This window comes from Quercus suber, unplaced genomic scaffold (assembly GCF_002906115.3).
Source record: "Quercus suber isolate HL8 unplaced genomic scaffold, Cork oak 2.0 scaffold_184, whole genome shotgun sequence".
Taxonomy (NCBI): domain Eukaryota; kingdom Viridiplantae; phylum Streptophyta; class Magnoliopsida; order Fagales; family Fagaceae; genus Quercus; species Quercus suber.
The window spans coordinates 827,362-849,287 of record NW_027069642.1 but is presented as its reverse complement, the minus strand read 5'-3'; the positions used below and the strand labels follow the sequence as shown (position 1 = coordinate 849,287).

The 21,926-nt window shown below is 40.0% G+C and overlaps 5 protein-coding genes and 1 long non-coding RNA gene across 9 annotated transcripts; 3 read left to right on the top strand and 3 right to left on the bottom strand.

The window, feature by feature from the left end:
- Window positions 1–750: 750 nt before the first annotated feature.
- Window positions 751–3,008, bottom strand: LOC112002180 (uncharacterized). The gene is made up of 2 exons (XR_010630944.1): window positions 2,731–3,008; window positions 751–1,008 (listed from the first exon to the last, which is right to left on the bottom strand). It is a non-coding gene; the product is annotated as an uncharacterized LOC112002180 (long non-coding RNA).
- A 468-nt stretch (window positions 3,009–3,476) lies between these two features.
- On the bottom strand, window positions 3,477–7,525 carry LOC112002190 (disease resistance protein RGA2). Its single transcript, XM_024034343.2, has 3 exons — window positions 4,736–7,525; window positions 3,876–3,935; window positions 3,477–3,740 (listed from the first exon to the last, which is right to left on the bottom strand). Exons 1-2 carry the CDS (start codon window positions 7,294–7,296, stop codon window positions 3,887–3,889), a joined length of 2,610 nt encoding a protein of 869 aa, XP_023890111.2. The 5' UTR covers window positions 7,297–7,525; the 3' UTR covers window positions 3,477–3,740; window positions 3,876–3,886.
- A 2,601-nt stretch (window positions 7,526–10,126) lies between these two features.
- On the top strand, window positions 10,127–12,887 carry LOC136069697 (uncharacterized). Of its 4 annotated transcripts, none has more exons than XM_065778478.1 (4): window positions 10,127–10,380; window positions 11,434–11,583; window positions 11,691–12,091; window positions 12,168–12,887. In XM_065778478.1, exons 3-4 carry the CDS (start codon window positions 11,765–11,767, stop codon window positions 12,735–12,737), a joined length of 897 nt encoding a protein of 298 aa, XP_065634550.1. In that variant the 5' UTR covers window positions 10,127–10,380; window positions 11,434–11,583; window positions 11,691–11,764; the 3' UTR covers window positions 12,738–12,887. The 4 variants fall into 4 exon arrangements, with proteins under 4 accessions (XP_065634550.1, XP_065634548.1, XP_065634551.1 ...); XM_065778476.1 differs by having other exon boundaries at window positions 11,434–11,614; XM_065778479.1 differs by lacking the exon at window positions 11,434–11,583.
- A 3,867-nt stretch (window positions 12,888–16,754) lies between these two features.
- LOC136069711 (uncharacterized) lies at window positions 16,755–17,438 on the bottom strand. Its single transcript, XM_065778506.1, has one exon. The coding sequence runs from the start codon at window positions 17,436–17,438 to the stop codon at window positions 16,755–16,757; it is 684 nt and encodes a 227-aa protein (XP_065634578.1).
- A 2,456-nt stretch (window positions 17,439–19,894) lies between these two features.
- Window positions 19,895–20,425, top strand: LOC136069710 (uncharacterized). The gene has a single exon (XM_065778505.1). It carries the CDS (start codon window positions 19,895–19,897, stop codon window positions 20,423–20,425), a length of 531 nt encoding a protein of 176 aa, XP_065634577.1.
- Window positions 20,426–20,695: 270 nt separating this feature from the next.
- On the top strand, window positions 20,696–21,115 carry LOC136069709 (uncharacterized). Its single transcript, XM_065778504.1, has one exon. The coding sequence runs from the start codon at window positions 20,696–20,698 to the stop codon at window positions 21,113–21,115; it is 420 nt and encodes a 139-aa protein (XP_065634576.1).
- Window positions 21,116–21,926: the final 811 nt, after the last annotated feature.

Genomic DNA, 21,926 nt, shown 5'->3' with positions numbered 1-21,926 from the left:
CCAAACCTTAGGGCTTGATTAAGTTTTAATGAGTCAGTAGATATCACTAGTGCATCTTGTGAACTAAAAAATGTTGCAATAACAACACATATTCTCTACCAAAATCGCTAGCAAGTTTTGAGAGAGCCATGCATGTCCTATGAGAAGACTGATTCAAACAAGGGATTGCAAACAAGCAACTAAGCCAATTTCATGGCCGATTCAATGTCTTTCTTTGTTGCTTTGACATCATGGATTTAGTCAAATTCAAACTCTGACATCTCACTAGAAAAAGAGGTTTTAAGCTAAAGGAATAACTTTTTCTTGGACAGAAATATCTTCCACGAAAACCTGAAACTTCAGAAACAAGAGGCGTAAAGTGTACTCCAAATTATGTGAATCTCAATGAACAATGGAGGCCAAATTCACGTTGTGATATGATATAAGTGGCAATTTATACACGATACTCACCAATATCCCCGTCATTTTCAATTTGATATAGAACAATCTTCAGCCTTTATTCCTCATTGAACATTATGGCCATACATCCCCCTCAGTAGATATGACAATTTGGAAATATAAAATACTAAAATTTCAAAATAAATCAACATTCGGAACCAGCAATTGATGGCTAAAGCAAACCTCTTCATAGCCTTCCACTTCCATCAAATTCAACTTTTCACATTGTTGGCTTACCAAATATTCTAATGTCATTAGGTATTCCACGCATGCGGCAAAGAGATCAAACTTCAAATATTTTTAATTAAACAATAAAGAAGAACAGAAAGTTTTATTTGAGTAACTAAAATATCCAAGAATCAGAGACAAATAATCCATAACACGATTGAAATTACTAAAACATTGTGCAAATTAGATAATACATGAAATATGAATGAAATCATAAATATAAGCACACATCACTCAATTACCATTACAAACTTAATTCACACCACAATATTATCAAGCTTATTTACAATACAGGAGAAGGCTGAGACTTTCTGTGCTGCTTGTTATTGCTGAATTGATAAGCTGCAACATTTTAAACCATGGAATCGTTAGATGAGTATAATTTGAAGAAAACTGGTACTAATAAATGCATATCTTAATTTTTTTTAAGCACCATACTTTGTAAATTTAGAAGTATATTTGTCTAGTGTATCAAGACGGATGGGCTTCATCTAAGAGAAGTTTAGTTAAAATTAAGATATCGAGACATCAGATGATGGATTGACAACAATTCCATTATAAATAAATTGCTTATCAACAGCTAGAAAGTATACTTTCAAAAGAAAGTTCACCAAAAGGGTGGAAATATTAGCCTTAACAAAAGCTATGCTGAACATAGCTAATGAAATGATGATTTTGATCTTTTATTAAATGGACTTTAGTTAAGTCCTCTGGACTAAGTAGTATATAATTGTACTTATAAAAGGCTAAACTACCAATAGTTTCCAAACCAATGAAATTTCTCTATGAAATGCCATTGTTTAAACTACCAAACTATGAATTGTAAATTATAAATTTATCTACTAATTTTTCAACTAAATATTTTGAATATCTTCTAATACTTCCTTCTTTTTTGAGGGAATTGTTGGTTGAGCCTTTACTAATTTGTTATAACAGTTCTCGAACTTTCTTCAGATAAAAAGCAGGGCTGTCATCTTAGAAAAGAAAAATGTAGAGCCACCATAACTGAAGAACTAAGATGGCAGGGCTGTTAAACCTCTAGTATTGATATTCCAATTTTTTTAAATCTATGAACAAAGAACTTCAGTCCCCCTAAGTTTGAATCTTGGTTCCATCCCCTAGTTGCTAGATTTGAATCACAAGGAGAGGCAAAGAGAATTAAGCCTCACATTTTATCAATGGTTGATTTTATAGGCTAAAGACTTCTCTTATATGGATATACTCTACCTAACAAAAGTGGTTAAGTTCCACAGGTGAAGATGATCAACCAGAGGTGGAGGAAAGGAGGAGATACAGTTGCTTATGACTTTGTTAAAGTTGTAATAACTCCAGACTAACCTAAAATTGAGATCAAACCAATAAATTAAGGATCATTAGTAAAATATAAAACTCTTTATATATACTAATAGGCTGTAATTCCAAATTTTCATCAAGAAACACTTATCAGCTAAGTACTCAAAAGCGTATGAAGTGTCAACAATGAAAACGCAAGCTATACATCATCAACATTATCCATGCAAGTAAAGCAAAGCAAATAACATAGTACATCACACAAGCAATAAGAATGACATAAATAATGTTAATTTTTTCCCCACATCCCACACTACACAGGTCCTAAGGAATTTCTAAACCTTGAGCATGATAGTGATAACCTAGCTGGGGGACCATATATTAAAGGCTGGAAACTTGAACATTATATTAATAATCTACAGAAAGAACCTAAAATTAAAAACCTATAGGAAGTATCCAAAGCCTTGAAAATGAAAGTAAAAGGACCTAAATCTAGAAGTCCATAGTGTTCGTTTAGTGGATTTAGCGTAATTAATCAGGAAGAATCAAGGTTTTTTTAGTGTAAAATGAGATTAAAAAAATATAGCCTTCACACAAAACTACATATATCTTCTCTGGTGTTCACCGAGTACAAAAATTGAAGTTTGATTTTTTTAGGATTACAATAACTATGAATTTAATAGTTAAGGGTTTGGAAATTTTTGAAGAAGCTATGCATATGCTCACCACCAAACATGTGGCAAGTAGGAAATTTTTGCTTTGTCAAATATTCACCTTTGGTAATCCTCCAAACCTCAGAGCTATAGCAAGTTTTCATGAGCCAGTAGATATCACAAGTTCATGTCATGAGCTACAAAACCATTGCAATGACAACGTAGATTCTCTACCAAAATCAACAGCAAGTTTTGAGAGAGCCACGAATGACCTAAGAGAAAGACCGAATCAATCAAGTGCACACAAGTGAGACACCAAGCTACTTTAATGGCTAATTCAATGTCTTTCTTTGTTGCTTTCACATCATCATGGATTTTTTTTACATTCAAACTCTGAAATCTCACCTAAAAAAGAAGTTTTAAGCTAAAGGAATCCCTTTTCCTTAGAAGAATCTTCCACGAAAACCTGACAAAACTTCAGAAACAAGAGGCATCAATTATAGTCAAAATTGTGTGAATCTCAACAAACAATGGAGGCCAAATTTACAAGCAACTTATGCACAATACTCACCAATATCTCCTTGGCATTGTCATCTTGATTTAGAACAATCTTTAGTCTTCAGTCCTCTTTGGGCATTAAGGCCACTTGGTAGATATTACAACTTTGGGTGTTTAAAATACCAAATTTTCAAAACAGAATGACATTCTGAACCAACAATTGATGGCTAAAGCAAACTTCTAGGTAGTATTCCAATTCCATAAAATTCAAATTTTCACATTGTTGGCTTACCAAATATTCTAATGCTATTAGGTATTTTACATCACATGAAAAAAATTTCAAACTTCAATTTTTTTTTAATTAAATGATAAAGCACAACAAAGAATTTCATTTGAATAACTCCAATAACCAAGAAGCAGAGGCAAACAATCAATAACACACACGACTCAAGTTACTAAAACATTGTGCAAATTAGATAATACATGAAATACAATTGAAAGCATAAATATAACACACATCACTCCATTAATCATTACAAACACTAAATGTACACCACAATATTATTAAAATTATTTACAATACAAGAGATGGCTGAGACTTTCTGTGCTGCATGTTATGGCTGAATTGATAAGCTGCAATGTTTTAAAGCATGGAATCATTAGATGAGTATAAATTGAAGAAAATCCACCGGTATTAAGAAATGTAAATCCAATGCCATCACTTACTAGATTGAACATTGAAAATTAAAAATTAAAAAAATATCTTACCAGTGGCAATTTTAAGCACAAGGAACATCCTTTTCTGAGAGAACAATCTCCCAAGAACATCTGTCAATTTAGAAACAAAAAGAATCAAATATATTTAAAATAATGCCAATTTCACAAAAATATAGATGACTTTATATTTTTGCATTGCATCTACTCCTAGTCAGAAAATACAGGCCAAATAAGCTCATTAACACCATGTTCAGTTCACTTTTAGAGAGAGGAAATGAAAAGATTACAAGATTTTAAAATTTTCTCCCATCAAAGACAAGAATAGAGTTCATAATTTGTCTACTCTTTTATTCTCCATAGACTCCATCTTTAAAACCAAAAAACAATTATCTTTTTCATTCCATAACATGCCTTCTTTTTTTTTCAATTTATTTCTATCTTAAATGATTATTGCCCTTCTGTTAAAAAAAAAAACAAAAAAAAAAGAAACAAAAAATCCGTCTTGGTTAGTTGTATTTTTATTGTGAATTAATTCAATAAATACAACCAAAAAAAGAGAGAGACAAGAATAGAGTTCATAATTTGTCTATTCTTTTATTCTCCATAGACTCAAATCTTTATAACAAAAAAATGACAAATTATCTTTTACATTTCATAACCTAATTTTTTTTCAATTTATTTCTATCTTAAATTATGAACCAAAGAAAAGTAGAAAAAAAAAAAATCATATTATTGCTATAATATGTATTACCCTTTTATTTTTAAAAAAGAAAAAGAAAAGTAGAAACGATTTCTGGGTTAGTTGTTGTTTATTGTGATTTAATTCCACAAACAATCAAACTTTTAGGTTAGTAAGATAGAAAAACAGAGCATACGTAGAAGAGAAGAGGAAGAAAGATTTTAGCCCTTACCTAACGAAAGATTTTAGCCAATCTTTGCCGACCTCCCGCTCATAATCTCTCCTCAATTCAGGACAATTAACAATTCGCAGTTCTCTTAGGGCAGTGAGGCGATCCATCCCTTCTGGCAGAGACGATAATTTTCGGCAATCCAAAATCTGAAGCGTGCGAAGAGAACTGAGATCGGGAAGCCACTCTGGCAATACCCCCAAGTTCACACAAGCAAAAATACATAAAAATTGTAGAGTGTCGGCAGATCCTTTAAGCCCTTGGGGCAAACTCACTAATTGTGGCAATCCCCCAATATGGAGTGTTTGAAGACTTGTCGGGTAGTCATCCCTTTCCATTAAGTTAAGTTTTTCACAACGTGTAATATCCAGATATTCCAACGCGGTTAGGTGTTTCATACCTTGCGGCAAAGATATCAGGCTGTCACAAAATAGGAAGCTCAAGTAGCGAAGGGCGGTGAGGCGTTGGATTCCTTCATTAAAACACTCTAGTCTATGACAGCTGAAAAAGGACAAATGTCGAAGAGAAGACATGCACTCGATTCCGTTGGCGGGTAAATGCGTTTGTTTTGTGGTTATCACAAAATATCTGAGGCTAACCATCTTTCTTATATCCCTTGGCAACTCTTCAAGATCTGTACACCCCTCTAATATCAAAGTTTCCAAATTTTGTAGATCGCAAATGGAGTCAGGCAATTTCTTTATTTTCCTATTTCCATGTAAGTTGAGATACCTCAAATGCTTCAAATTACTGATTGAGCTTGGCAACGTCTCCAACGATGAATCACTTAAATTTAGCAATCGAAGATGCTTAAACCTCAAGATGCATGTTTTCACCAAGGATTCATAAACATTAAAAGAATCAAATTGGCCCCAATCATCAAATGAGAAATTAATAGTCCGCATGTTGTTACTCAACTTGTGTAAAAAAGTTATTGTTGCATCAACACCCAACTCATGGTCCAAAATTGAAACGTGTCTAGCCTTTTCAAATTTGTTGGTGTTATCAGTGTCTTCAATTAAGCAATAATCATTTTGTGCAACATATAACGAAAGATCATGTAACAAATCATGCATTTTAAATGACCACCGAATAGTGTCATAGATTTGAACTTCTTGAAAGAAGGATCTTGATAACAACTCTTTTAAATATTGTTCTCCAATATCTTCCAACTCAGTACTTTCGTTGGACTTTTTGAGGAGCCCATTTGCCATCCAGCACCGAATTAAATCCCGATTATTATACATAAAATCCTTTGGATACAATGAGCAATAAGCAAAACATTGTTTCAAGTACGATGGCAATTTATTGTAACTCAGACTTAATGCCGGTAAAATGTCATTTTCCTTTTGCTCCAGTTTCCATATCTCATTATCCCTTACAGAGATCCAATCACGCACCTCGGTTTTAGAATAAAGTAAGCTCCCTAAAGTCTTCACAGCCAAAGGAACGCCTTTGCATTTTTCCACTATTTGTTTTCCAATCTCTACTAGTTTTGGATACTGTTCATGCTCCCCTTCATTGAATGCGCATCTTTTGAACAAGGACAAACAATCCTCTTCTGGAAGACCTCCTATGTCATGGATTGGTCCAGGAGCCATCGCTAAGGCAACTTTGTGGCTACGTGTAGTGACAAGAATTTTACTTCCTTGTACTCCTATTAACAAATTCTTAAGGTCAATCCATTTGTTACGATCCTCGTTCCAAACATCATCCAAAACGATAAAGAATCTATTTTCATTTAAAATACTTCGTAATCTAGCTTGCACTTCATTCAGTCTCATGCTTTCACTAATCTCAACACCTGCCAATTTAAGCATTTCTTTAAGCATTTCTTTTGCCAATTTTAAAACGTCAAAGTCCTCTGACACACACACCCATATTTTGTTGGAGCCAAAACTTTCAGCTACCGTTTTATCATTATACACCCACTGAGCAAGGGTGGTCTTGCCTAGACCTCCGATTCCCACAATAGAAATCACAGAAATGTTATCATAATCATTTGGGAGCATCAAAAGATCTATGATCTTTTGCTTGTCATCAGCCCTCCCAATAACATCACGATCACGAACAAAGGAGTGGGTCTCCCTGTGCACAATACGATTATCATCGAGTCGCATCTCAAGCTGAAATTGATCTCTATCCTTTGCTATCAAATCTAGCCTCTCTCTGATCCCCTTGACTCTATGACCCATTTTATTACGGAAGGCAAGCGAGTTAGAAGATGAAAAGAAACAACATACCTTTCTGCCACTGCCACTGCCACTGCCAGTGCTTCCATATTTTTCCACCACTTGCCTCCGTAGATCTTCACACTCGAATTCATCCAGCACATCCATGGCATCATGAAAGACATCTTTGAGTTGCTCCAGCCAAGCAGTCAGGCCTCGGGTGTTCACTTGTTTCTCCTCAGCATCAAGCAACACGTCTTGAATGGTGGACATGGTGCGCTTAAGCTTTTGTAGATCGCTTGCAATGTTCCGTGTCAAGGAAATCTCTTGGTAAGCAAGGGAGCCTAGCTTCTCGATAACTTTCTCTGCAACGGAAAATGCCAACTCCGTCATTTCTCTTTGTTTTGGGAGGTGGAGGAAGGGAGGAGTTGCGGTTGCTGTGACTTTGGTAAATGAGAATGTTGGCTGGTTTTGCAGTGGCGTGGTACTACTACTAGTGTGAGTGTGAACAAATATTTTGTTGCATAGGAAAACTGGAGATGAACAGAGAGGCCAATAATAAGAGAGGAAAGTGCAACGTTTCTTCTTCACTGTTTCTTTGCACGCTCCAATTGTTTTCTTTCAAAAGGGTAGGCCTTTTTAGTCCTTTGCTTTTTGACAAATGAAACCCAAATGAAATCAAATGCGGACTAAATTCAAATGTGATTTTCTTTATGTGGGCCACTTGTGCATTTTGATTGTCCTTTCACAGTCTCTACGTTTGGAAAGTTTCTTTATGGTCAGGGTATAATTTGATGATTTATTTATTTATAATTTCACATGAATATGGAATACGTTTTCAAAAGAATTTTTACGATTTTATTTATGAGGTTTTCGAGTCTTTTGACCAATACGTCAGGTCGTCCACTTGTCACCTATATATTATATCAAGTTTATCATCGGAGTACGCCATAACTGTTCAATTTCAATTTTTATTTTTTTCCCAACCTACTCCGTAGATGATTTGATTATAATTTTTTTTTTTTTTTTGGCATCAAAGCTGAACTTAAAATCATGATAAATTTTTTTTTTTGTATAAGAAAATCATGATAATTACAATAACTTGAACCAAAAACTTTTATAGAATTTCAAAGACATTTTCAGATGACCTCATCCATAGACTTGCCCTGATTTAGGACTTGATTGAAACTAGAAATAAATGGTAATTTGGGAAATTAAATGAATTTTGTACTTGATATAATTGACAAAATAATAACACATACACACACAGGTTAAAAATGACTAAATATATTTGTTTTCAACCTTATTAAGAAAAACAATAAGAGTTTAAGATTGAATTTAACAAGTAGTGAATTTTTCTAAAATAAATTATACTATAAAGAACACACTTTTTCAAACAATGTGGAATAATTACTCTTTTTTCTTTTAGAAACAAACACAAAAAAAGAAAAATGAGTTGTATAACAAAGAAGATCTAGTGTAACCAATATAATTAATTGAGGCCAAATCAATTATTGGACAACCCACACTTCATGACAACAATTGTCATATTAAAATCACCATCTGCTTAGAAACCATGATACCCATCAACAATCTTTTTTTTTTTTTTTTTTTTATGTGTGTTATGTTAGGTATATCATATATTTTACTTTATAATATCTTTAAAAAAATACTTGTATAAAAAAAAAATCAAAATAATTTCATGATTTACTTTTCCTTGCACTAAGCGATCATGATTTATGACTTACTTTTCCTTACACTAGAGTGGAGGTTTCTTGCAAATTTCTTACATTATGAAATGCCAAAGCCAAATTATGCACTCTGCTCTGGAAAAGCTTTGTACCCATCCCCACTCTCTCTCTCTCTCTCTCTCTCTCTCAAATAATTGAACTCGAAGATGAACCACCGTTGTTCACAAAGACTAATAAAAAGCAATATAAAAAAAAATAATAAAAACTTTTCTAGCTTTGTCAAAAAGCAAATAAAAAATAATTTATAGTTTATCTATATGTCCTCTTTTTGAAACACGGGAAGTGTCAGCGTGTATTATTAAATTTTCAACCAAACCATCCAGTCCCAGCTCAGTTTTGTTTTGTTTTTGTTTTTTTTTTTTTTTTTTTTTTTTTTGGAGAAATAGTCCCAGTTATCTACAAAAGTGTTTCCACTAGAAAAAAGTTATAATGTGAGGCGCATTATCTTAAAAAATAGCTACTTTAAAGCTTTATCTTATCTCCTACTATTTTAACCTAAAATTCATTAAAATAATATATAATAAAGTTTTATTACAACTGTTACTAATTGAAAATCTAAAGATAGATTAAATATTTTTTTAGAGGTAGAAAAAGGGTTGGCCCTTTGCTTTTTACTTGAAAAATGAAGCCCAAATGAACTTCAAATATAGCTTAAATTGGATTGAGTTTTTATTTTTGTTAATGACTTGTGATTTTCCTTCAATTTTTAATTTTGGATTTAATTTGTTTGCCTACTATTTATTTGACAAATTTTAGCTATTAACTTTTATGTACTGATGATGCCAGAAAAACCACCAATGAGCTACGCGATACTCGCACACAAAACACCACCTGCACAACAAAAAGGAGATGACCTACCAGAAAGCACCGGTGTGGTGCCCGCCAAATACCCTCCAAAGGTCAAGTTAGAATTTGCTTTCAACTCTAGAGTGCTAGAGAGGGGTTAATTATGCGTACCTTGATTTGTGAGGATATTGGAGCTTTTATAGTAGTTGAGGATTGACCTTTTTTTCTTGGAGTAGAAGTCTTTTCCTTATAGAAATCCTTACGAGTGTAGATTGTGGAATCCTTTCCTTATAGGACTCTAATACTGAGCGTGGAATACAAGTAATTTCCTTATTACTCATGCATAGTGGCCAAGTCATGGTTTTACTTAGAACCGTCGGCCTCAGAGCCGTCAGCTTGCCTTATCCCCTTCAGCCATGTCGGCGTCAGTTCCTCGCTACATTCTACGGACTGCCCAAGAGCTCCGAATTACCATCCATTAGTCTTGGAGCCTTTAGCTTTTTCCAGTTGTCTAATCCCGTCAGCTTAGACCGTAGGATTTTTAGCACATGGGAAACTAACAAGTTGATTCATAGTTTATTTCTACGTATCAGTTGCCCCCTACTCCATATCTCCGTCAGTCGAAACTGACGGGCTATGGAGTTATAATTTTTGTTGCTGGCTTTCATTTTAGCCAAGAGAGAGAAAATGATGCAGTTGGTAATAAATGCTTTGGACACGTGGCGAATTTCGGTTGGCTCCGCTTCTGGACGAGGGCGTCGCTTCGTCTTCTGTGCGTTTCCCTTATATATATATATATGGCCCACCTCCCCCCATTTTTCCTATTTCACTTTCACTGATTCCTGGAGAGCAAATCTGTCACCTATCCTCCATCAGTACTTCCTTACTATTCGCCGACATTTCTACCATCACTTCTTCAACCGTCACGTTTGAGAAACTTGTAAGTTCCCTCTTTTTCCTTTTACACATGCTTTATTTCTTTTCATTTCTTTAAAGCGAGGTCGTCATCCTAGGTTCTTAGATTACACCCGTCACTTGTAGGTAGTCAGATGTCGAGTGACCGTTCGTCGGTCCGCGAGGGAGCGGGCTACGACGAGGTATTTGGTTTAGGTAGTGAGTCCGAGAGCTTTTCCTAGTCGTCAGAGAGGGAGATGTCAGCCCAGACTCCTAACGAGGAGGTAGGAAGTCATGGAAACGGTCAGGATGAGGTAGTAGGTGAGGAGGGTAAAGTTCAGGTAGAAGGAGAGAGGGTAGTGACGGGGATGAAGGCGACGAGGAATCTTGTAAAGGGACTTCTGATAGTCCTGGAGGTAACCGTCCCTTCATCATTCCCAAAGAGTGGGCTATAAATAAGTTTCATCCAAAAATGACTGAAAATTTTTTTAAGGAGTTGCGCGTCCGTTTCCAAATTCTCGACCATATTTCCATCCGTCTCCCTAGGGAAGGTGAAAAATGTTATACGGGAAGAACTGCAGACGTTGGTATGTATGATGTCATGTTTGCCGTAGGGCTCAAACTGCCCCCGACTGCCTTACACCGTCAGTTGGCTGCTTTTCTCGGTTTATCCGTCAGCTAGATTGCTCCAAATTCGTGGAGGATTTTTATAGGTGCCGAGATATTGTAGGGTCGTCTGAGTGGAGGGAACCGTCAGCTTTCCTTGGACGAATTCTTTTACTATTACAGACCTCGGCACCTTTTTTCTTCCAAAGGGATGTACCACTTTGCCGTCAGGGAGAAGGACTTGAGATTGGTGTCTGAGATGCCAAATTCTAATAGAGCCTGAAAGAGTAGGTTCTTTTTCATTAAAAGGACGGACTGGGTGTACCGTCAGGAAGAATGGGAGACGATACCCCATGGTTATTTTAACAATACTTGGGCGTTTGTAAAGGAGTCAGGTTTTAGCCGTCAGCTTTTGTCCCCGTCAGTTTCTGCAAGTAATAGTTTATCTGTTTTTCAATGGTTCTAACGTCGTCAACTTGTTTGTATTTTTCAGCCCTCATTCGCCCCTCCATAACCGACGAGCAGGAAGATTTTATCCGTCAGGTTTTGGAGATTCCCTTGGAGGAGCGGTCGTGTCGAAACTTAATTACCCTTGATACTCTTCACGCTTACTGCGGGGGTCCTGAACCAACGCTTGAGGCTCGTAGGCTAGAAGAATTCTCTCGTCACCATGAGTATCTTGACCATGTTATTTTCAGCTATTTTATTTTTTGCGTTGTCGTCAATCTCTCTTATGTGTTTCTTTTACAGAGATGGACGTAGCTAAGTAACGAATAAGGGCTGCCGCTGCCTATCTGAAAGAAGAGAAGAAAGCAAAGGGGGAGATGACATGCTCGTCGACCCCCAAGACCGTCACCAAGGGTTCTTCCAAAAGGAAACCCAACGGGGATGCCAACCGTCCCCTTAAGAAGGCAGCCGTCGCTTCTAAGAATGAACTCCCAGAGAAACCAACTCCCAAGTCAAGTCACGGGGCAGGGAAGGGTGTGATGACTTCTTCTAGTCCTGTCCTGGAGGGGCCCTGCTCCCTGCTGACGCACAAGGACTTTGCCGTTGAGACAGTTGATTCGCTTATAAAGCCGACGGACATAGATCCCTGTGCACTGCTGGGGACGGAGGAGCTGGTGGCGTTAGCTTTGTTTGATCTCACACGGGTAAGCCGTCTCCTTTAATTGGCTTTTCTCTTATCTTTATTCTGTTTGATGGCTAACGGTTGTGTCCTCTTCTTAGGTCTTGGTTCGTGTAAAGGCGTTTCAAGACCGATGCATGGCCAAGGAGGGTGTCCTCACTCGCGTCAGCACTCATAATTCCAATATGCGAAACCAGCAGGCCCAGTATAAAGAGGCTATGTGTCTGCTGAATGTTGAGCTGAAGGAAACAAAACAGAAGTTAGTGGAGGCAGGTCGTCAGCAGGAGCAGTTAGAACAAGAGCTGACGACCCTTCGCAAGAAGGTGGAGATGGCTGGGGCTGACACTGTCCAGGAGTTCAAGGAGTCAGAATCTTATATCAATTCCTGTGGCGGGTACTACGGTGTTGGGTTTGACGACTGCCTGCAGCAAGTTGCGTCGGCCTTTCCTGACTTGGACCTGTCCAGGATTACTATAGATGGACTCCCACCAGCTACGCCTGTTAACGACACCGTCACTGTTGAAGGTGACGACTTTGTGGATCTTCCTCAAGGCAACGGTGTCGTTCTAACTCAGCTTGCTGCGAACCCTCCCGTCACTATTCTTGATCCTTTAGTGGAAGTTCTAGATGCAGACGAGCCTCCTATGCAAAAAGAGCAATCAAGGCTTTAAGTGACGCTCCTCCTTCCTCGCCAATGTATTTTATTGCAACAATTATATTTTATTTTGCAACAGTTGTATTTTATTCTACATGTAAACAATATTTTTAAGTGCCTTCTTGGTCTTTGGGGCTTTTAGTTGTACTTAATTTATTCTTGCTCATGATACCCGTTGCTTTCTGAACACGTGTGAATGAACTTTGTCTGTGTGCTTTATCTTATTGCTTGGAAAACTGAATTTATTTTCTTAACTGCAGGCTAAGGCCGTCAGCCTTGATATGGCTTGAAATTTAGTGCGATTATGACTCCGTCAGCTTAATAAGGTCGTTGTCCTCTTGCTAGGGGATTTTTAGCCATTCCTTTATTCTTGAAGTTGTTTAATGTTGGGCTTATTTTGTTTCAAGGGTAAACTATAAATAACGGGGGGTGTTGTCCTTCACGTCGCCATCTCTACTGGTAGTATTTTCGCAAGTGTTCAACATTCTAAGGATGTGGTAACTTCCGTCCGTCTAGCGTCTCTAGGTGGTGGGTGCCCTTTCTTTGCCATGCCGTGACTCGGTATGGTCCCTTCCAGTTTGGGCCAAGTTTTCCCTGAGCCAGGTCTCTTGCTGCGCCCATGACTTTCCTTTAAACGAGGTCTCCAATCTGGAAGTCTCTGTGTTTGACCCGGGAGTTGTAGTGCTTGGCCATTCGGTCCTGGTACCGTGCGAGTCTTTGTTCTGCCACTGTCCTAACTTCGTCTACTAGATCAAGCTGTAGACGCATGGCCTCGTCATTTTTTCTTTCGTCATGGTTGTGCATTCTGTAGCTCGTGAGGCCAACCTCGGCTAAGATGACTGCTTCGTTTTCGTATGTTAATTGGAATGATGTTTCTCCTGTTGGCATTCTTGTCGTAGTTCTGTAGGCCCAAAGTATGCTTGGCAACTCTTCTGCCCATATGCCCTTTGCCCCCCTCAAGTCGAGTCTTGATAATCTTGAGCAAGGATCGGTTCGTGACTTCGACATGTCCGTTGGCTTGGGGGTGGGCGGGGGAGGAGTAGTGGTTCCGTATCCCTAACTGCGAGCAGAAGTCCCGGAAGGAGTCGTTGTCGAATTGCTTTCCGTTGTTCGAGACTAAGACTCTAGGGATGCCAAATCTGCATATAATACACCGCCAGACAAAACTCCGTACGTTCTTTTCAGTAATGATGGCCAAGGCTTCCGCTTCCACCCACTTTGTAAAGTAATCGATGCCTACAACTAGAAATTTTAGTTGTCGTATTGCCGTAGAAAACGACCCCATGATGTCCAATCCTTATTGAGTAAACGGTCACGGCGCCGTCATTAGGGTAAGTTCTTCAGGTGGTTGTCTGATGATATTGCTGAACCTTTGACATTTGTCGCACCTTTTCACATAAGCCTTGTCATCTTTCTGCATAGTTGGCCAAAAGTACCCTGTTCGCACCAGTTTGTGCACTAATGATCTCGACCCTGAGTGGTTTCCGCAGACTCCCTTATGCACCTCTCTCATGACGTAGTCTGCTTCTTTTGGGCCTAAGCATCGCAGGTAGGGTCGAGAGAAACCTCTTTTGTATAAGACGTCTCTTATCAGAACGAACCTTGCTGCTTGGACCTTCAGTTTTCTTGCCACTTCCTTTTCGTCTGGCAATGCGCCACTTTTCAAGTAAGAGATTAATGGCGCGGTTCAATTGCTTTTGGTACCAAGCTCCTGTACCTCGACAGAATTTATAAGTGGAGAGAGCTGAACGAAGGAGAGTACATTATCAAAGGTGGCCATATGCTCGACTGAAGCGGCTTTGGCTAGTCGGTCAGCTCGCTTGTTTTCTCCACGGGGGATCTGTATGACTTCGGCCTTCAGCTCATTTACCCTCTTCCTTACTTGGTCTAGATACTTCTTCATTCTTTCGCCTTTACACTCAGAGTCCCCATTTATCTAGTTGATCACAACCTGAAAGTCGCAATAAATAACCACGTTCTCAGCTCCTGCGGCTTTGGCGAGGTCAAGCCCTGCTACCAAAGCTTCATATTCCACCTCATTGTTGGTGGTGGGGAACTCAAGGCGGACCATACACTCGATTATGTCTCCTTCGGGTGACTGTAGTACGACGCCGGCTCCCCTGGCCTGCCTGTTGGAGGATCCGTCCACATGTACGCTCCATTGGGGAGATTCTTCTGCTCCCCTGTCCCCACCATTTATGAACTCAACTATGAAATCAACAACAATCTATCCTTTAATGGCGGTTCGCAGGCGATACTGGATGTCAAACTCGCTTAACTCTATAACCCACAAGGCTAGTCGTCCAGTAGCTTTAGGGCTACTCATCGCCCGTCGCAAAGGCTTGTCAGTTAGGACGACCATTATGTGGGCTTGAAAGTATGGCTTGAGTTTGCGCGCTACCGTAACTAGCGCAAATGGGAGCTTTTCCATGGGCGGATATCTTTCTTTGGCTCTGCGTAGTGCTCGACTAGTGTAATAGACTGGCTTCTATACTCTGTCTTCTTCTCTTATCAAGGCAGCGCTGACGGTGGCTGGGGAGACAACAAGATAGAGAAAAAGTTCTTCACCTGGCTACGAGGGACTCAGTAGTGGTGGGGAAGAGAGATAGATTTTTAATTCTTTGAACGCTTGTTGGCATTCGGCAATCCACTCGAAAGATCTCTTTAGTGTGTGAAAGAAGGGCAAGCACTTGTCCGTTGCCCTTGATACAAACCTATTTAGTGCTGCTATTTTGCCATTGAGGCTTTGCATTTCCTTCACATTTTTTGGTGGTGCCATCTCTACTATAGCCTGGATTTTGTCCAAGTTGGCTTCGATGCCCCTCTGTGACACCATGAACCCTAGGAACTTTCCTGCTGTTACCCCGAATGTGCACTTTCCCGAATTAAGCTTCATGTTGTAGGTCCACAGAGTGTCGGATGTCTCTTCGAGGTCCTTCAGGTGATCTTCCTCCCTTCGGCTTTTCACCACCATATCGTCAACATAGACTTGAACATTCCTCCCAATCTGCTGTGCAAACATCTTGTTTATGAGCCTTTGATATGTCGCGCCTGCGTTTTTTAGACCAAATGGCATTACTTTGTAACAAAAGAGGCCTTGGCTAGTTACAAACAAAGTTTTCTCTTGATCGGCTTCGTGCATCCGGATTTGGTTGTATCCAGAGAAAGCATCCATAAAACTTAGTAGCTGGTGTTGCGCTGTAGAGTCTACTAGAGTGTCGACCCTCGGGAGGGGATAGCTGTCCTTTGGGCATGCTTTATTTAGGTCGGTGAAGTCTACGCACATCCTCCACTTCCCACTAGCCTTCCTGACCATTACTACGTTCGCTAGCCAATTGGAATAGTAAACTTCCCTAATAAAGTTCGCCTCTTGTAGCTTGTGGACTTCTTCAGCTATGGCCCAGTCTCTCTCTGGGGTAAACACCCACTTCTTCTGTCGAACGGGTGGAAAGGAAGGCGACAAATTCAGCCTATGCACCATGACCGAAGGGTCTATTCTGGGCATGTCCTCGTGACTCCAGGCAAACACGTCCCTATTCTTCTTGTGGAAGGCTGTAAGTGCTTGTCGGACCGCGGGAGTGGCAAGGGTTCTAATTTTTGTTGTCCGATCAAGCGCGGAGTCGTCAAGAAGAATTTCTTCGAGTCGCTCTTCGAGCTCCGTCGTACTCCGATGTTTTTCTATGCTCATGGCCTGGAGGTGGTCTTCCATTTCCATCATGGCCACGTAGCACTCGCGTGCGACTACTTGGTTCCCATGTAGTTCTCCTATTCCATGATCAGTAGGGAATTTAATCATCAAATGGTAAGTCGAGGTCGCTGCCTTCCAAGAATTGAGGGTAGGTTGCCCCAGGATAGCGTTGTAGGCAGATGAACAGTCTACCACGAGGAACGTCATGTCTTTGGTGATCTGCTGAGAATAGTCACCTACCATCATAGGCAGGGTGATCGCACCTAAGGGAAAGACCCTTGTTCCTCCGAAGTCGACAAGAGGGGCATTCGTTGGAATCAATTGCTCTCTGTCGGTTCTCATTTGCTAGAACGCCGGGTAATACAAGATGTCTGCCGAGCTCCCATTGTCGACGAGCACCTGGTGCAAGTTGTAGTCCCCCACTCGTAAACTGATGACTAGTGCATCGTCGTGCGGATGGTGAAGGCATCGCGCATCCTCCTCTGAGAACCCAATGATGGGACTTTCTTTCCGTGTTGTTTTTGGTACCGGGCCCATTAGTTGGACGTTCTGGACCATCCTGAAGTACGTTTTTCGAGTCTTTTTGGATGACCCGATAGTCGTTCCTCCTATAATCATTCTTATGTCACCAATGGGAGGTCGGGGACAGTCATTATCCTGTCGCTGGGGCTGCTCTTGAGGCGGTGGGTCCATTCTTTCCTTACTTACGAACTTCTGTAATTTTCCTTGTCTTATAAGGGCCTCGATTTGCTGCTTTAAGTCGTAGCAATCAGCTGTGTTATGATTGTGGTCTCGGTGGAAGCGGCAGTATTTGTCTCTAGAGCGCTTGCTAGGATCTCCCTTCAGCTTCCCGGGGAAGGTCAGGGTCCCTTCGTCCTTGATTTGCATTAGGACTTGATCTATTGGTATGGTTAACGGGGTGAAGCTTGTGAACCTTCCTCCTAGGGGCTTGGAACGCCTCTCATCCCTTCGGACCCGGCCTAGCTTCTCGATAACTTTCTCTGCAACGGAAAATGCCAACTCCGTCATTTCTCTTTGTTTTGGGAGATGGAGGAAGGGAGGAGTTGCGGTTGCTGTGACTTTGGTAAATGAGAATGTTGGCTGGTTTTGCCGTGGTGTGGTACTACTACTGGTGTGAGTGTGAACAAATGTTTTGTTGCATAGGAAAACTTGAGATGAACAGAGGACAATAATAATAAGAGAGGAAAGTGCAACGTTTCTTCTTCACTGTTTCTTTGCGTGCTCTAATTGTTTTCTTTATTTTCGGTCAAAATCATCAGCCTTCAAATTTCAAAAAGGGAGGCCCTTTTAGTCATTCGGTTTTTGACAAATGAAACCCAAATGAAATCAAATGCGGACTAAATTCAAATGTGATTTTCTTTATGTGGGCCACTTGTGTGAATTTTGATTGTCCTTCACAATCTCTCCGTTTTGGAAGTTTTACTATTTTGTCTTTTCCTTATGGTCAGGGTATAATACTACAATTTGATGATTTTTTATTTATTTATAATCTCTCATGAATATGGAATACGTTTTCAAAAGAATTTTTACGATTTTATGAGGTTTTGACGTATACATCAAGTCGTAAACTTATCACCTATTATATCGAGTTTATCGTGAATGTAAAGGGGTGTTTGGTGAGTGTTATCAAATAATAATTTTTAGTTTTTAAATAATATTTTATGTATTTTTACACACTTTTTTACATATACGTATTTTCACAAAAGTTTTTAAACAATAATTTTTAGTTTTTAAGCACATATATCAAACGGACCCTAAATATTCAATACTACTTTTTGTGTATCATTTTATGTTTTATTGATCACTATTTATTATGTGTATGGTTACTTTCCATTTTAAACTTTAGTTATTTTATAAAAAAAAGTAACATAAAAATATAGTAAGCGGTAATTAATGAAACATAGAATGATACACAAAAAAAATATGGGCTCATTTATCATCAAAGTATGTCCTTATTGTTCACTTTTAATTTTTAATTTTTTTCCATGATTTGATATATAATTTGTTTATTTCATTAAATTGTCACTGTAGGGACTCAATTTGGATTGGACACAGAGTATGAATGGGTTTTCAGCCCAACAAGTCCAAACAATAAATTTTTAAAGCATGGGTACAAGAACTAGTACCGTTTGATAGGAAAGGTTATACTCATCAAGTAACAAGGGATATTTTAGGTTCATTCCTAGAGAAAAACTCTTTTCGGCTCTCTTTCAGTCCGTCTCTCTTTTCCTTTTCTTTTTTTTATATCAAAAGTCCTCATTTATTTCATTCGTTTCTATGTTATATACTCCGTTCTCCCCTCCGTTTCCATTGTACATGTGTAGTTCTTATCGTGGGAGCTCATTTCTGTCCCATCCAGCACCTACCAGAACTTTCTGCTTAGTGGCCATAAAGCTGCTTAGTCACTGTTCAGGTATCACCTCCACATTAATGCGGCTAGAGGGTTAGCTGGAAAGCATTTAATGTGGAGATGATGGCCTTGGAAGATATTTGCTACCTTCCCTGACTCCTTCTTAGGTTTATACCCAATTTTCAGTTCAGATACAACTTTGTGGAGTTTCCTCAATAAAATGAAAGTTACATTCACCTCGGACTTTGGTGTCCTCGGATGTGCGTTATGCCACTGTATACAATATCCACTCCTATCTCCTATATTATCCATTTAATAATAATAATAAAAAATTTAGGCTATCCTCGGATAACTAAGCGTCCTCGGATTGGATCGTTGGGCCCCAAGCCCACTTCTGAGGATTACTATATCTTTTTAACTAACAGACCCCACAATAGCCCCTCAAAATCTCGCTTTTTGCCATCTCGGGAAAAAGGGAGATTTTGATATCCAGCCTTCATTTATTTTGTAGGTTTCCCCCGCTTTCAGAATGTCTTTTTGTTTGCCCAAGGCACGCTCCTGACGTTTCGGCGTCATGAGCATGCCATTATTAAATGATAACTACTCTGTTGTCCCACACGTTCAACGACCTGATGCAAATCTAACAGTGGGGGATCCTTTGCATTTATGGGCAGAGTTTTTCCCGCTCCCACTTTCTGTGTCCTTATAAAGTGTCTTTCAAATCAAATCTTTCTTCAGTTACAAATTACTCCCTCTCAGCACATATTCATTGAATCTGTCTCTCTCTCATTACTCCACGCTCTCATAAATACTAAGAGCCCGTCCGAGGAGCTTATTTTCCAAACCTGTAAGTTTCCTTAACCCTTCCTAGTTTTCCATCTTCTGTATCAGTTTTTCTCTACTACTGTTAGAAAATGGGTAGATTTAAGTATCTAGTTGATTCCGAGGAGCAAATAGAATCATTTAGGGCTAAGTATAGGATTCCCTCAACAGTGGGTATGAGATACGCTTCCCCCCAAACTTGGTTGCACCTTTTGAGAAGCTCACCCAGGCCTTTGGTGCTCGTTTTATTACATGTAGAAGGGTTGTTCAACCCTTGGGGTTGCTACTATCCATGTCTATGCGGGAAGGGGAAACCCTAAAAGCCAACTCAGACAGATACTGGGAAATGTTCAACGAGGTGGATGGGGCTCACGATGACGTGGCTATGAACACTTTTAAGGAAGGTCTTCCAACCGAGCATGGTATGAGGAAGTCTTTGACTGGCAAGCCTGTTACTAGTGTACGTCAGCTTATGGATCGGATAGACAAATATAGAAGAGTAGAGGAATATCAGATGCAAGGCAGAGGAAAGTCTAAAGCAGTAACTCAAGAGATGAGGGATTTCAGGCCGGACCGGTATAACAACAACCGACCTCGGAGGGACTTTTGGGAGCAGTCAGGGCCTGCCAACTCCCAGGTGGTTAGCGCCGTGTTCCGAGAACTAGTGCAGCGAGTTCTGGAGAAGATAAAGGACGAGCCGTTCTTTAGGTGGCCCAATAAGATGGCGGGGGATCCTGCAAAGCGTAATCGAATCTTTACTGCCAGTACCATCAAGACCACAGACATATCACCGAAGATTGTAACAATCTGTGGGATCACTTAGAGCAGTTGGTGCAAGAAGGGAAGTTGACCCAATTTCTACATCACTCCGGCGGCCGAAAGGCCACGTAGGCTCGGCGTTTCAAGGGGATGCTTCAAGGGGACCTCCTTTGGGCACGATAAACGTTATATTCGCTGCCCCGGGGAGAACTGGATCTTGCCCTTCCAGGGTAATGTCTGTGTCTCAGTGCTCGGAGGAGGGCTCCAGTTCGAGGCCGAAGAAAGCCAGACCGGGCACCTCGTTGGTGTTAGGCTTCTCAGAAGAGGATAAGAAATGAACCATACAACCGCATATGATGCTTTGGTGGTTACGATTAGGATCGGAGGGTATGACGTTAAGAGAGTGATGGTTGATAATGGAAGTGCCGCCGAGGTAATGTACCCTGATTTATTCAGGGGGCTGAATTTGAAACCTAAAGACCTGACAACATATAGTTCCCCGCTGATGGGCTTCGAGGGCAAATCGGTCACCCCGTTGGGAATGGTTAGATTACCCGTGCAGACTGGTTCAGATATGGTGGAGGTGGATTTTATTGTGGTGGATGCCTTTTCTCCGTATACGGCCATTTTGGGAAGACCATGGTTGCATGCTTTGGGGGCTGTTTCTTCCACTCTTCATCAGAAAGTGAAGTATCCCTCAGGGGCGAGGTTTCAGAGATTTTGGGAAACCAGAACATGGCTAGGCAGTGTATGATAATGCCATTCAACATCTGCTAGAGACAAGCACTTCGGCTGTAGCCGAGGGTGATTTATAGCAATCAAGGTTCAGGGAGCCCAGTTCGGCACGTCCCCAGAGGAAATGAGGTGTGAAGATTTGGAAAGGGTGAACGTTGGTGATGATCCAGAGAAGTATTTTCAGGTCGGGGCTCAGTTGCCTTTGTTAGAGAAAGAACAGTTGGTCGAGGTTCTTAGAAGAAACGTTGATGTGTTTGCATGGAGTGCCTATGAAGCCCGAGAGTAGATCCGGAGTTCATCTGTCATCATCTGAATGTCAACCCTCATGTATTCCAAAGAAACAACCACCTCGGCGTCCGTCCAAGGTACACGTCAAGGCTATTAAAGACGAGGTGACCAAGTTAAAGCAGGCTGGGACAATCAAGGAGGTATTTTATCCTCAGTGGTTGGCCAATACAGTCGTAGTGAAAAAGAAAAATGGAAAGTGGGGCGCGTGTGTTGATTTTACGGACCTTAACAGAGCGTGCCCAAAGGACCTTCTTCCTATGCCCCGTATAGATCAGTTAGTGGATGCTACAGTGGGCCATCCTCGGATGAGTTTCTTGGATGCCTTTCAAGGCTACTATCAGATCCCACTCGCGTTGGACGACCAAGAGAAGATCGCTTTTCTCACTCCTACTGGAAATTACCACTACAAGATAATGCCCTTTGGTTTGAAGAACGCGGGGTCTACCTACCAGAGAATGATGATGAAAATGTTTGAGCAGCAGTTGGGCAGAAACATTGAGATTTATATTGATGATATGGTCGTAAAGAGTAGATAGTGGCCA

Bases quoted from the DNA above. Each gene is read 5' to 3' on its own strand.
- LOC136069697 (XM_065778479.1), top strand. From the start codon at position 11,765: ATGACATGCTCGTCGACCCCCAAGACCGTCACCAAGGGTTCTTCCAAA. The intron at 12,092-12,167 runs GTAAGCCGTCTC...TCCTCTTCTTAG, and splicing joins CTTTGTTTGATCTCACACGG to GTCTTGGTTCGTGTAAAGGC.
- LOC136069709 (XM_065778504.1), top strand. From the start codon at position 20,696: ATGAACCATACAACCGCATATGATGCTTTGGTGGTTACGATTAGGATC.
- LOC136069710 (XM_065778505.1), top strand. From the start codon at position 19,895: ATGTCTATGCGGGAAGGGGAAACCCTAAAAGCCAACTCAGACAGATAC.
- LOC112002190 (XM_024034343.2), bottom strand. From the start codon at position 7,296: ATGACGGAGTTGGCATTTTCCGTTGCAGAGAAAGTTATCGAGAAGCTA. The intron at 3,936-4,735 runs GTAAGGGCTAAA...CTAAATTGACAG, and splicing joins TGGCTAAAATCTTTCGTTAG to ATGTTCTTGGGAGATTGTTC.
- LOC136069711 (XM_065778506.1), bottom strand. From the start codon at position 17,438: ATGACGGAGTTGGCATTTTCCGTTGCAGAGAAAGTTATCGAGAAGCTA.